This window comes from Rhinoderma darwinii, chromosome 4 (assembly GCF_050947455.1).
Source record: "Rhinoderma darwinii isolate aRhiDar2 chromosome 4, aRhiDar2.hap1, whole genome shotgun sequence".
Lineage (NCBI taxonomy): Eukaryota > Metazoa > Chordata > Amphibia > Anura > Rhinodermatidae > Rhinoderma > Rhinoderma darwinii.
Window position 1 is genome coordinate 196,942,165 of NC_134690.1, and position 13,811 is coordinate 196,955,975.

Genomic DNA, 13,811 nt, shown 5'->3' on the forward strand with positions numbered 1-13,811 from the left:
ATCCCTGCCATTGTAGCGGGATGTGGACTGTATAATTCCATGGGATGTGGGCAGGGGTGTAACTAGAAAAGACTGGCTCCCACAGCAAACTTTTGACTGGGCCCCTTCCCCTCTTCTGGGTGCCACACAGCCCCCCATTGTAGACAGTGCCCCCTGTAGATTGTGCTATACAGCCCCCCTGTAGATTGTGTGATACAGCCCCCCATTAGATAGTGCCATACAGTACCCCACTTAGATAGTGTCAACCCCCCTTGTAGATAGTGCCCCCACCTCCCCCTTGTAGATAGTGCCCCCACCGCCCCTTGTAGATAGTGCCATACAGTCCCCCACCTCCCCCTTGTAGACAGTGCCCCCACCCACTTGTAGATAGTGCCATACAGCCCCCCTGTAGATAGTACACCCCACCTCCCCCTTGCAGACAGTGCCCTCCACCACCCCCTTGTAGATAGTGCCCCTCACCTGCCCCTTGTAAATAGTGACCCCACCTGCCCCTTGTAGATAGTGCCATATAGCCCCCACCTCCCCTTTGTAGACAGTGCCCCCACCTCCCTCTTGTAGATAGTGCCCCCTCCACCTTGTCGATAGTGCCATACAGGCCCCACCTCCCCCTGTAGAGAGTGCCCACCACCTCCCCTTTGTAGACAGTGCTCTCCACCTCCCCCTTGTAGACAGTTCTATGCAGTCCTAAGGACGCAACCGGGCATTGTGCGGGCCCCGTAGCAGCCGCTATGGCTGCTACGGCGGTAGTTACACCACTGGATGTGGGTAGTATAGTACCGCGTTGTAACTGTACTGCGAGGTCCAGAAAGTTTGTCCTCACCACTACATACAGTTGAGTGTTGTGTAACATGTACACTGCACACTCACACCTGTGTGGGGTGCAACCCGCAAATTAGCAAAGGTGAGACAGGCTGTGGTATGCAGGAGCCTTCCTGAGACCCATAAAGGCACTGTAGGGTGAGCCGAAACAAACATTGACTTGGGGCGTAACCACACCTTGGTGGACAAGTTGGCGTATGTCACAGTCCCGGCAAGGATCAGCTAGTTACATCGTCCGTTCACTATTGTTATACTACTAGAGATGAACAAATAGATTTTCCACAAATTTAATCCGGTCCGATTCAGCGAAATCCACAACTTTTGGGGTTCGTGAACACCAACTGCCATTTTACAGATTAGAAAAGGAATTTGCGACCACATGCTGCCATTTTACAGATTAGAAAAAGGATCACTTGACTTTGCTGCCAGCCTTCTCAAACTGCACTTCGGTTATCCCTCCCTCTAGCACAGCCAAAGGATATAGGTGGATGACATTACTAACGCTGGCTTGGCATTTCTAGAGCTTTAAAAGGGTTAAATACAGTTCTAAAAGATATCAGAGAGTCACACATGAGCTTTCAGGGCAATCGGGACACTTGCAATTTGCAGCGAATTCGTATGTACCGAATTTTCCAATTTGATTGAATTGGACCCGTAATGAACTGTGGGAAATTTGCTCATCTCTATATTCTACCTCAGGAGAACTTATTCAAGTAAAGTACTGCAGTGTTCTGAAAGAAATACAGGTTACTGTTTAACTGCAACTGTTTAGTCTACTGCGATCATCTCATCTTCAAACTCTTATAAAGGGGAGCACCCGTTTCAAGCATGTAATAGAGCAGGAGGAGATGAGCAGAGTGATATATAGTTCTGTGAGAAAGATTTATATTATAATTTGGATTGATTATTACTTTTATACATATACTGTACATAGATTATATAGGAATGAATACATTAGTGTATATCACTTTGGATGAATAATCTGCTACATATGCAAGCCCTAGCTACCACTAGGTGGCGCTAAACATTCAAACAGAATTCATAGACTCACAAATCAGAATACTAAATGCCACAATTTCAGATACACTGTTATATTAAACAGACCTGATAAGGTGTATAAACTAGATTAGATAAAAACATATACCGTAATAAGAAATACAATGAAATGCTTGTGTACAGCAGATTTATAGACTGATCATGATTTCCTCAGACGCAATACAATCCAAATGCTGCACACAAGAAAAACAACAAAATATGTCGGGTAAGATCAAAGAAAATAACAAACGTCTCAATAATTTAGATCAAGATCTAGTACAAAGACGTTACAGCACCAGCTTATTTATATAAGAAGAAAGAAACACTATATTCATTTCCAATGTCTAGGAATCTAAACTGCTTTGGCCTAAAAAGCATAAACTACACTGACAAATCCCATTGAAAAGACCATGGCCCACATTTATAATGCAGTTTATTCCACGTTTTATCTGTGCTAAAAAAGCTGCAAACAGAGACGTGACAGTGGGGGAATTACAAGGTGTACAGAGGTTTTCGGTCGCACCTGGGCCCTGGGGCCAAATGGTTTTTGCCTCATATGAGGAGACTAGTACTATAAATTACACTTAAAAGTCTGGCCGCCCTGTTACAGATTTTGCATTTTTGCATTGGGGTGAAGGAGCCTCAGGTTACGCCTTTATGACATGCAAAAAAATTGCTATAAATATTGTGACTTTTTTTATTTTTTGTCAAATTTGGAAAGCTACAAATTTTGGCGCAAATCTACGTATGACCATAAGGCTGGGTTCACACGACCTATTTTCAGGCGTAAACGAGGCGTATTATGCCTCGTTTTACGCCTGAAAATAGGGCTACAATACGTCGGCAAACATCTGCCCATTCATTTGAATGGGTTTGCCGACGTATTGTGCAGACGACCTGTCATTTACGCGTCGTCGTTTGACAGCTGTCAAACGACGACGCGTAAATGGACTGCCTCGGCAAAGACGTGCAGGGCACTTCTTTGCCACGTAATCTGAGCTGTTCTTCATTGAACTCAATGAAGCACAGCTCAAGATTTACGTGCGTCTCAGATGGCTCGCAAAATGTGAGGAGGAGCATTTACGTGTGAAACGAGGCAGCTGTTAACAGTCTGTCTTTTCACACGTAAATGCCTCTCATCGTGTGAACATACCCTAACAGGTTTTGATTTTATTGTCTGGCTGTCAGACAGTTTAAAATGTAAGGCATTCACCTTTTAATGAGTTTAGCGCAAATCACTTCAACTATCTTCTTTACTTAGACCAGTGATTCCCAACCGGGATAACGGGGCACCCTGAGGCGCCATGAAAGCCCTCCAGGGCTGCCGCGACAATCCACTACCACCAGAATCAAGTCCTAAAAATAAAAATGCATGTAGCAGACGTGCCGCACCCATGTCTGCTTCAAGTACCACCCCAGCTGCTTACATTTTTCCTATGCTTGTAGCAGATGTGACGTGCGCACATCTGCTACAAGTACCGTCTACTGCTTCCCGCCAGAACAGCCTGACAGAGAGGAGTGCAGGCGCCATAAACGCTGCGGTCCTGGGTAAGTATGTGATTCCTTCCCTCGCAGCAAGCACACCTTTGTGCCATTACAACCACATCTCTATGATGTGATTGCAGTGGCGGTATAGTGTGTTTACTGCGGGGGAAGGAATTCATTTGTCTGTGGACCGGGAGAAGCTGAGTGGTGAGCCGCCGGTTAGGAGATTTTTTTTGCCTACCCTACGCTATGTGCTGAGGTGGGGTGGGGGAGAGTGTTGTTTATGGTTTTGGTGATTTTACTGTGGGGGGGCTGTCCATGTGACACCTCAGCTGCAAAGGGCCTGTCTCTAGGCTAGGGCTCATAAGAGTCAGTTCACACTGAGTTTTTAGGCGCTGATTTTGATGGGGAAACCCATTGTTTTCAATGGGAGGCAGAGGCGTCTTTTTTTCCCTGGCTGCTTGCCGAAAAACAAGCAGCGTGCTCTTTTTTCAAGCAGTTTCCACCTCTGATCTCCCATTGAAATCAAGGAGAAGGAGAAAAAAACCTGTGACTCTCTGAATTTTCAGATTTTTTTGCCTGCGGTTCTTGATTAGATTAGATTCAATGGGTGCTTGCAAAAAAACGTGAAAAAAAACATGAAAAAAAAAAAGGATCGAACAACGCTGGCAGTTCCAAATCTGAATCAGATTTTTTATTTTCTGCAAAAAAACTCAGTGTGAATTTGGCCTCAGAGTGTACAGCTTGTTTTTAGCGATTTTTTGTCTTTTAAAAAACATTATTTGGTAGCGGCCGGTGCAACTGAGTGCTGATCAACGAGACATTTGTGCTCGTTTGCTCCTGTCACACAGAGCTATGGATGAGGGCGAGCGATCCTTACTCCGACCTCTCGTCCCCATCCAGGGACATAGCTAAAGGCTTATGGACCTCGATGCAAAAGTTCTTATTGGGCCCCCCCCGCAAACTTCTCATGGCCGATGGCCCGCAGCTGTCAGCCCGATATTTAAATAACCCTCTGAACTGTCAATGGGGTGTGTAATTGGCAAGGGGGCGTGTAGCATCGCTGTGACACATGTCCAATCAGCTACGGACTGTGTCACAGCAAGAGCTGGAGAAAAGAGAGTGAGAGCATGTGCGCGCGCGCAGCTCCGCCGCCACCACGGAACAGAGGAGGAGAAGAAGAATGTGAATTCCTTTCCTTCTGTTCCATGGCGGCTAGAGTATCTTCGGGCAGCGGCATCGGAGCTGTGTGCGCCTGCGTGCGGGCGCGCGCACGCTCTCACTCACTCTTCAGCTCTCTGCAGACAAAGACAAGACGGTGTAATCTCTCTCTCGAGAGAGAGATCACGCAGTCTTGTTCAGCTTGACTGCCGAGAGCTGAAGAGTGAGAGCGTGCGCACGCATGCTCGCACAGCACACGCTCTCCTCTCTCCAGCTCTTGCTGTGACACAGTTCGTAGCTGATTGGACAGTGTCACAGCGATGTTACATGCCCCCTTGCCAATTACACTCCCCATTGACAGTTCAGGTGGCTATTTAAATATCAGGCGCCGAATAGAACGGCACCGATATCTAAATAACAAAGGTTAAATCCAATGCAGTGTGACAGGAGACCCTGACCCCCATTCAAAGACAACAGATCCCATAATGATACCATAGACAAAACGCCTTACCAATTAGTGTGGTGTAGTCAGTGTGCCGAGGAAACGCCCCAATGCACGTTTCGCGTAAATAGCTTTAGCTTTGACCCCTTGATATAGGGAAAAGGTTTATTTTTTAACTTTTAACCCCTTCCCGACATTTGACGTATGGGTACGCCATGGAAAGCTAGTGCTTCCCGCATTTTGCCATATCCATATGCTAAATGCTTGGCACCGGCTCAGAAGCCATGATCTCAGGATGTCAGTGGTATCTTACAGCTGAGATCCGGCTGTAATGGCGGGGTCCGAAAGTAGCTTAGATCCCCGCCATTAACCCCTTAAATGCGATCGCTGCATTTAAGGTGTTTGCAGCTCATCGGAACCCCAGCAATGAAATTGCCAGGGTTCTGGTGGCTGCAATGGCAACCGGAGGCCTAATACTGGCCTCCCAGTCTGCCTAGCACCGAAGCCGGTCAGGACCAGCCCGGTGGCAGAGTCTGATCGGCTTCCGTAGCCGTCGGCAAGATGGCGCCGGTTCAGGAGCTGATCCGGTGTCATCAGCGGTGGAAGTCAGCTGTATGTTACAGCTGACATCCACCTGTAATGGCAGGAACCGGAGCTAGCTCTGATCCCTGCCATTAACCCCTTCGATGCAGCGAACGAAAGCGATCGCTGCATCTTAGCGGTTGCTAGCAGATCGCAAGCCCTGACAGGCAATCAGGACTGGCGACTGCTGCTATGGCAACAGGAGACACAATGGCCTCCTGCTTTGCCAGTACGGAAGCCGATTAGGCCCCGCCGGGAGGCAAAGCCTAATCAGCTTGCGGTCAGTGAATAACTGACAGATCGAATACATTGCACTACGTAGGTTGCGCAATGCAAAAAAAAAAAATGTGAAAGTTTAAAAAAGTGTAAAAAAAAGTGAAAAAACTAATTTAAATTTCAAGTAATAAAATAAAACACAATCGCCCTGTTCACTTATCAAGTCCTTTATTATTGAAAAAAATAAAATAAACCATACGTATTTGGTATCGCCGCGACTGTAACGACCTGAGGTATAAAAATATTATATTATTTATTACAACGTAAAAAAAAACCGTAAAAAACCATACCAGAGTTTCTGTCTTTTGGTCACTGTGCCCTACAAATATTGGAATAAAAAGTGATCAAAAAGTTGAACGTATCCAAAAATGGTACCTATAAAAACTATAGCTCGTCTCGCAAAAAACAAGCCCTCATACAGCTCCGTCGACAAAAAAGTTAAAAATGTATGGTTGTCACAACTTGGCGACAGAAAAATACATTCTTTTTACAAAAGTAATTTTATTGTGCAAAAAGTTGTAAAACATAAAAAAGTGCTATAAAATATGTATCGCCGGAATCGGACTGACCTAAAAAAAACTAAAAAAACTATGCCAGAATTGTGGTTTTTTGGTTACCTGGCCTCCCAAAAAATAGGATAAAAGGTGATCAAAAAGTCGCATGTACCCCAAAATGGTACCAATAATAACTACAGCTCGTCATAAAAAGCCCTCATACCACTACATCTATGAAAAAATAAAATTAGTTAAGGCTCCAATAAGTCAGGAAATAAAAAATATGTAGTTGTGCAGCCCGAGGAGAACATTTTTTCTGTTTCAAGAGGCGATTTATCAAGGCCCTAAAATTAGTTAACCAGGAAGGGGAGGACCCAAACATATCTGCTAGAAGCAAGGGTGCCCGTATTATACCAGGACAACACTTTCCCAGCAAAATTTCCCAAACTGCAAAGGAGCAGAGTGTGGACCAAAAGGGGCATAAGAAAGGATGCCTTATATCAGTGCGACACTGGCCTATGCAGAAAGGATTGCTTCACAGCGTAACACACATCTATGGATCATTATATTGTTTTTTTTACCCCATTATTATACCACTTGACTAAGCCCCTGATATACTCTGCCCAGCTTACATGTACCCCCACATTATAAACTGAAACACCAGCAACACTCAAACAAATCTACTACCAAGCAAAATCCGCTCTCCAAAAGCCAAATGGCGCTCCCTCCCCTCTGAACCCTACAGCATGCCCAAACAGCAGTTTCCTTCCACATATATGGCATCGCCATACCCGGGAGAACCCTTTTAACAATTTTTGGGGTGTGTGTCTCCAGTGGCATAAGCTGGGCATGACATATTTGCCACTGAAGTGGCATATCTAGGGAAAAATATAAATTTTTAATTTGTACCATCCGCAGCGCATTCATTTATGGAAAAGACCTGTGGGGTGAAAATGCTCACTACACCCCTTAATAAATGGCTTGAGGGGTTTAGTTTCCAAAATGGGGCAACTTTCTTTTTATTATTTCACATCTGAGCCTCTGCACTTGTGAACAAATACTTTGTAAATCGCCAAATTAGGCCTCATTATTCATGGTACTCTTTCAATCCTGAGCCTGGTCGAATGTGCAGGCAAAAGATTAGGGTCACATGTCGGGTGTTTCTAAAATTGGGAAACACAGCATAATAATTAGAGAGCTGTCGTGTTATGGTGGCACAAGCCGGGCACCACATATTGGCATATTTATGGAAAAAATCCCATTTTCACTCTGCAACATCGAGTGCACACTAATTTCTACAAAACACCTGCAGGGTTAATCCAGCAAAATCTGCACTCCAAATGGCGCTCCTTCCCGTCTGAGCCCTGCCGTGTGCCCAAACAGCAGTTTATGACCATATATGGGGTATTGCCGTACTCGGGAGAAATTGCTTTACAAATGTTGGGTTCTTTTTTTACTTTATTTGTTGAGAAAATGAAAAATTTTGAGCTAAAGCTACGTCTTATTGAAGAAAAATAATTGTTTTTATTTCCACTGCCGAATTCTAATAAATTCTATGAAACACCTGTGGGGTCAAAATGCTCACTACACTCCTAGATTAATTACTCAAGGGGTGTAGTTTCCTAAAAGGAGTAACTTTTTGGGCGTTTTCATTGTTTTGTCCCCTCAGGGGCTTTGCAAATGCGACATGGCCTCCGCAAACCATTCCTGCTAAATGTGATCTCCAAAAGCCAAATAGCGCTCTTTCCCTTCTAAGCCCTGCCGTCTGTCCAAACAGCCGTTTATAACCACATGTGGGATATTGTTTTACTCGGGAGAAACTGCTTTACAAATTTTGCAGTGCTTTTTCTCCTTTAGTCTTTGTGGAAATGAGAAAAAACGAGCTAAACCTACATTTTCTTTGAAAAAATTTAGATTTTCATTTTCACGGCCTAATTCCAATAATTTCTGCAAAAAACCTGTGCAGTCAAAATGCTCACTATACCCCTAGATAATTTCCTCAATGGGTGTAGTTTCCAAAATGGGGTCACTTGTGGGGGGTTTCCGCTGTTTTGTCCTCTTAGGGGGTTTGTAAATGTGATATGGCCTCCGCAAGCCATTCCTGCTAAATTTGAGCTCCAAAAGCCAAATAACGCTCTTTTCCTTCTAAGCCCTGCCGTGTATCCAAACAGCCATTTATGACCACATGTGCGGTATTGTTTTACTTGGGAGAAAAAGCTTTACAAATTATGCGGTGCTTTTTCTCCTTTAATCCTTGTGGAAATGAGAAAAAAATTGCTAAACCTACATTTTCTTTGAAAAAATGTCGATTTTAATTTTCACGGCCTACTTCCAATAATTTCTGTAAAAAACCTGTGCAGTCAAAATGCTCACTATACCCCTAGATAATTTCCTTGAGGTGTGTAGTTTCCCAAATGGTGTCACTTTTGGGGGATTTCCACTGTTTTGGCACCGCAAGAGCCCTTCAAACCTGACATGTTGCCTAAAATATATTCTAAGTCATGGTGCCCCAAAATCCTCTAGGTACTCCTTTGCTTCTGAGACCGGTGCTTCAGTCCAGTAGCATGATAGAGCCACATGTGGGATATTTCCTAAAACTGCAGAACCTGGGCAATACATATGGAGTTGCATTTCTCTGGTAAAACTTTCTGTGTTATAAAAAAAATTGGATTACAAATTTATTTCTGAAAAAAAATATGAAATTTGTACATTTCAGCTCTACTTTGCTTTAATTCCTGTGAAATGTGTAAAGGGTTAAGACATTTTCTAAATGCGGTTTTGAATACTTTGAGGGGTGACGTTTTTAAAATGGGGTGACTTTTTGGGTGTTTCTAATATATAAGGCCCCTGTAAAAATAGCCTTTTGAAATTTTCTAGAAAATGTGAAAAATTGCTGCTAAAGTTCAAAGCCTTGTAACGTCCTAGAAAAATAAAAGGATGTTCAAAAAACCATGCCAATCTAAAGGAGACATATGGGGGATGTTAATTAGCAACAATTTTGTGTGGTATAACTGTCTGCCTTACAAGCAAATATATTTAAATAGAGAAAAATGCAAATTTTTGCAATTTTTCGCAACATTTTGGTGTTTTTCACAATTCAATTCTAAACGTATCGAGCAAATTTTGCCAGTAACATGGAGTCCAATGTGTCACGAGAAAACAATCTCAGAATCGCTTGGATAGGTGAAAGCATTCCGACGTTATTACCACCTAAAGTGAAACATGTCAGATTTGAAAAATGAGACTCTATCAGGAAGGTCAAAAGTGGCTAAAGAGGGAAGGGGTTAATATTTTTTTATTGTTTTTACACCACAGAAAACTGTATTTAACTTTTTTTTTAAAAATATATTAGTCCCCCTAGGGGTTTTGAACAATACACTAATGTGGCCCCCTCTCTTTCTAACGACTTAGAAGCCCATATAATACTATCTATTTTAAATTTACAACTTTAACTCTACAATGAACCACATTATTCCGCCCACACCCATCACACTCACTGGCTGGTGGTCATACTCCTTCCCTGACTAACAAAATAGTGTTCATCTAATATCTCATTTCTATCTCAAATATTGATTTCAAGTGTTTTACTTTTCCAGGTTACGTTCCACTCCGAAATAATTTTCTAGAAGGAATATTAATCACGTGAATATACCTGCAGTTCTCCTTCCATCACACTCAGTAGCTTTACAAGATCCTCCTTGGATGGGTCTTGCATTTTTCTGTTTTTTCTGTCACATACTCCAGAAGATTTGGTATGTCTTTTAACAGTTCCAGAGACCTGTACATCTCCTTCCTTATTTCTGTGGATGTTATTCTTGTTTCTGCCATCATTGCTGAGGTTCTCATTTTCTATTGCATTCCCATTGTTGTAGGTAAAGAGCTGCCCAGCTGTTGAGCTTTCTCCACATTGGTTTCGAGATCTCATTCCTACCTAAAACCCAAGAGGAAGCAAAATAAGTTTATTTTTAAAATTTTTTAAAAAAAAGATATAAAATCAAGCCAAGAATTCAAAATATGATTACAATATAATGCTTCTTAAAATTTGTGTAGGTCATGGTCATTGAGAAACTATCTATCTATCTATCTATCTATCTATCTATCTATCTATCTATCTATCTATCTATCTATCTATCTATCTATCTATCTATATGTATCTATGTATACAGTGAAGGAAATAAGTATTTGATCCCTTGCTGATTTTGTAAGTTTGCCCACTGTCAAAGTCATGAACAGTCTAGAATTTTTAGGCTAGGTTAATTTTACCAGTGAGAGATAGATTATATATATAAAAAAAAAAAAAAGAAAATCACATTGTCAAAATGATATATATTTATTTGCATTGTGCACAGAGAAATAAGTATTTGATCCCCTACCAACCATTAAGAGTTCAGCCTGCTCCAGACCAGTTACACGCTCCAAATCAACTTGGTGCCTGCATTAAAGACAGCTGTCTTACATGGTCACCTGTATAAAAGACTCCTGTCCACAGACTCAATTAATCAGTCTGACTCTAACCTCTACAACATGGGCAAGACCAAAGAGCTTTCTAAGGATGTCAGGGACAAGATCATAGACCTGCACAAGGCTGAAATGGGCTACAAAACCATAATTAAGACGCTGGGTGAGAAGGAGACAACTGTTGGTGCAATAGTAAGAAAATGGAAGACATACAAAATGATTGTCAATCGACATCGATCTGGGGCTCCATGCAAAATCTCACCTCGTGGGGTATCCTTGATCCTGAGGAAGGTGAGAGCTCAGCCGAAAACTACACGGGGGGAACTTGTTAATGATCTCAAGGCAGCTGGGACCACAGTCACCAAGAAAACCATTGGTAACACATTACGCCGTAATGGATTAAAATCCTGCAGTGCCCGCAAGGTCCCCCTGCTCAAGAAGGCACATGTACAGGCCCGTCTGAAGTTTGCAAATGAATATCTGGATGATTCTGAGAGTGATTGGGAGAAGGTGCTGTGGTCAGATGAGACTAAAATTGAGCTCTTTGGCATTAACTCAACTCGCCGTGTTTGGAGGAAGAGAAATGCTGACTATGACCCAAAGAACACCATCCCCACTGTCAAGCATGGAGGTGGAAGCATTATGTTTTGGGGGTGTTTCTCTGCTAAGGGCACAGAACTACTTCACCGCATCAATGGGAGAATGGATGGAGCCATGTACCGTCAAATCCTGAGTGACAACCTCCTTCCCTCCACCAGGACATTAAAAATGGCTCGTGGCTGGGTCTTCCAGCACGACAATGACCCGAAACATACAGCCAAGGCAACAAAGTAGTGGCTCAAAAAGAAGCACATTAAGGTCATGGAGTGGCCTAGCCAGTCTCCAGACCTTAATCCCATCGATAAACTTATGGAGGGAGCTGAAGATCCGAGTTGCCAAGCGACAGCCTCGAAATCGTAATGATTTACAGATGATCTGCAAAGAGGAGTGGGCCAAAATTCCATCTAACATGTGTGCAAACCTCATCATCAACTACAAAAAAACGTCTGACTGCTGGACTTGCCAACAAGGGTTTTGCCACCAAGTATTAAGTCTTGTTTGCCAAAGGGATCAAATACTTATTTCTCTGTGCACAACGCAAATAAATATATATCATTTTGACTATGTGATTTTCTGTGTTTTTTTTTTAAATATAATCTATCTCTCACTGGTAAAATTAACCTAGCCTAAAAATTCTAGACTGTTCATGTCTTTGACAGTGGGCAAACTTACAAAATCAGCAAGGGATCAAATATTTATTTCCTTCACTGTATATATATATAACATCTAAAGCCATGTCCCTCACCAGCTGTGCTGTGGAAAAATACATTCCCCTATGTTTCCTGACTGGGAAGTCATTTGCTTGGTTTAGCAGCCTCATCAGTAAAGAATAAATTGGCTGACAGCCGGATTGTTGTTTTAGCATACTTACATGGCCTATATGTAAATATGGTAATTAGAATAGTGCATAGTATTTCCATTTTAGGAACCAGAGATTTGTCTTTGTTTAAACATGCGCTCATATCCTTATGTTGTCATAGCAAGAACATCACATAACAAATCTCCGCATTACATAGGACTTACTGAATTATAAAACAAAAGCAACATACCTTATCTGGGCTGTGAATATGGTATTGTAAAATGATATCAATCAAATTAACACACAATATTGATATTTTGGAATCATATAAATATATACGTATAGCCAAAATACTTATTTTTAGCTGAACCACTGCAAATGCCTCACAATACATTATATACCGCTAATTTATCTTCATTTACTATACTATCATAAACATATGTCTCATAGGACAAATATGCACCTCCAAAATATATAGTAGTAACAAAAATATAAACTCCCAAAAATCGTATATACAAACAAGAGGACAAGGAGTCATACACTATTGATAGTATCAAAATAGAAAATCTCAATTTTATTAAGTAACAAAAAATGGGGAATAAAAAAAATACAGGAGATCCAAACAAGATTAACTGTATAAGGGCTAGACAGAAACACAATGTCAAAAACCGCACAGTATATATCTCATATCGAATACATATTACAGTCACATATGTGGCATTACTTAACTGGGTATGAGGTACCATTAGTGGGATCATTGTTTACAATGCGAAGCACATAATGCAAAAAAATGGTCCTACAAAAATTTGTTGCTTATAATGAACGGGGGGGGGGGGTGTATACATCCACAGAAGAAGATGGTAGAAAGTGGCATCACCATGTACAAATTACTGGCAAAAATATGCCACAATGGTTAGGTCCAATGCAGTGTCACAGTAGACCCTCACGCCCATTCAAAAACAACAGATCCCATAATGATACCATAGACAAAGTGCCTTACCCATTAGTGTGGTGTAGTCAGTGTGCCGATGAAGCGCCCCCCGACACACGTTTCGCGTAAATTGCTTTGACCCCTTGATGAAGGGAAAAGGTTTATTTTTTAACTTAATATTTTTTTATTGTTTGTACACCACTGAAAACTGTATTTAACAATTTAAAAAAATATATATTAGTCCCCCTAGGGGTTTTGAACAATACTCTAATGTATCGTCATTAGCACCCTGCGATTGCGCTGCAGAGCCAATGGGCTGTCGGAGGGGCACCCCTCTTTTTAACGACTTAGATGCCGCGGTCGCTATTGACCATGGCATCTAAGTGGTTAAACAGCGAGGATAAGAGTTCTTTCTATGCCTGGCCGTTAACTGCTAATACCCGCAGTGTATGGAGTGGGCTCAGCACATGAGCTCGCTCCATCCTTCCACCCCCGCACCAGGATGTACCAGCACATCCTGGTGTGTCAAGGGGTCAAATAGGTATTCCGGTTTCAGTAAATACAGATTATTTTTCGTAAAGTGAAAAGTGCTGCAACTTTATAATGTACTTTCTGTATAAATTTATAAATCTGTCCTAGTCATGTGAAGGATAGACAAGTGCATGACACGTTACAGTACAGTTATCAGAGCGCTGTCTTGTGACAAGCCATGTACCTGTGTGATCATAT

The 13,811-nt window shown here is 42.1% G+C and overlaps 1 protein-coding gene across 1 annotated transcript in view; it reads right to left on the minus strand.

Moving 5' to 3' along the window:
* The window catches only part of FILIP1 (filamin A interacting protein 1), a 58,691-nt gene extending 48,472 nt beyond the window's left edge, over window positions 1-10,219 (minus strand). The window contains exon 1 of the mRNA XM_075864160.1: window positions 9,947-10,219. Coding sequence (XP_075720275.1) covers window positions 9,947-10,219 — 273 coding nt within the window. The remainder of the gene's footprint in view (window positions 1-9,946) is intronic.
* Window positions 10,220-13,811: the final 3,592 nt, after the last annotated feature.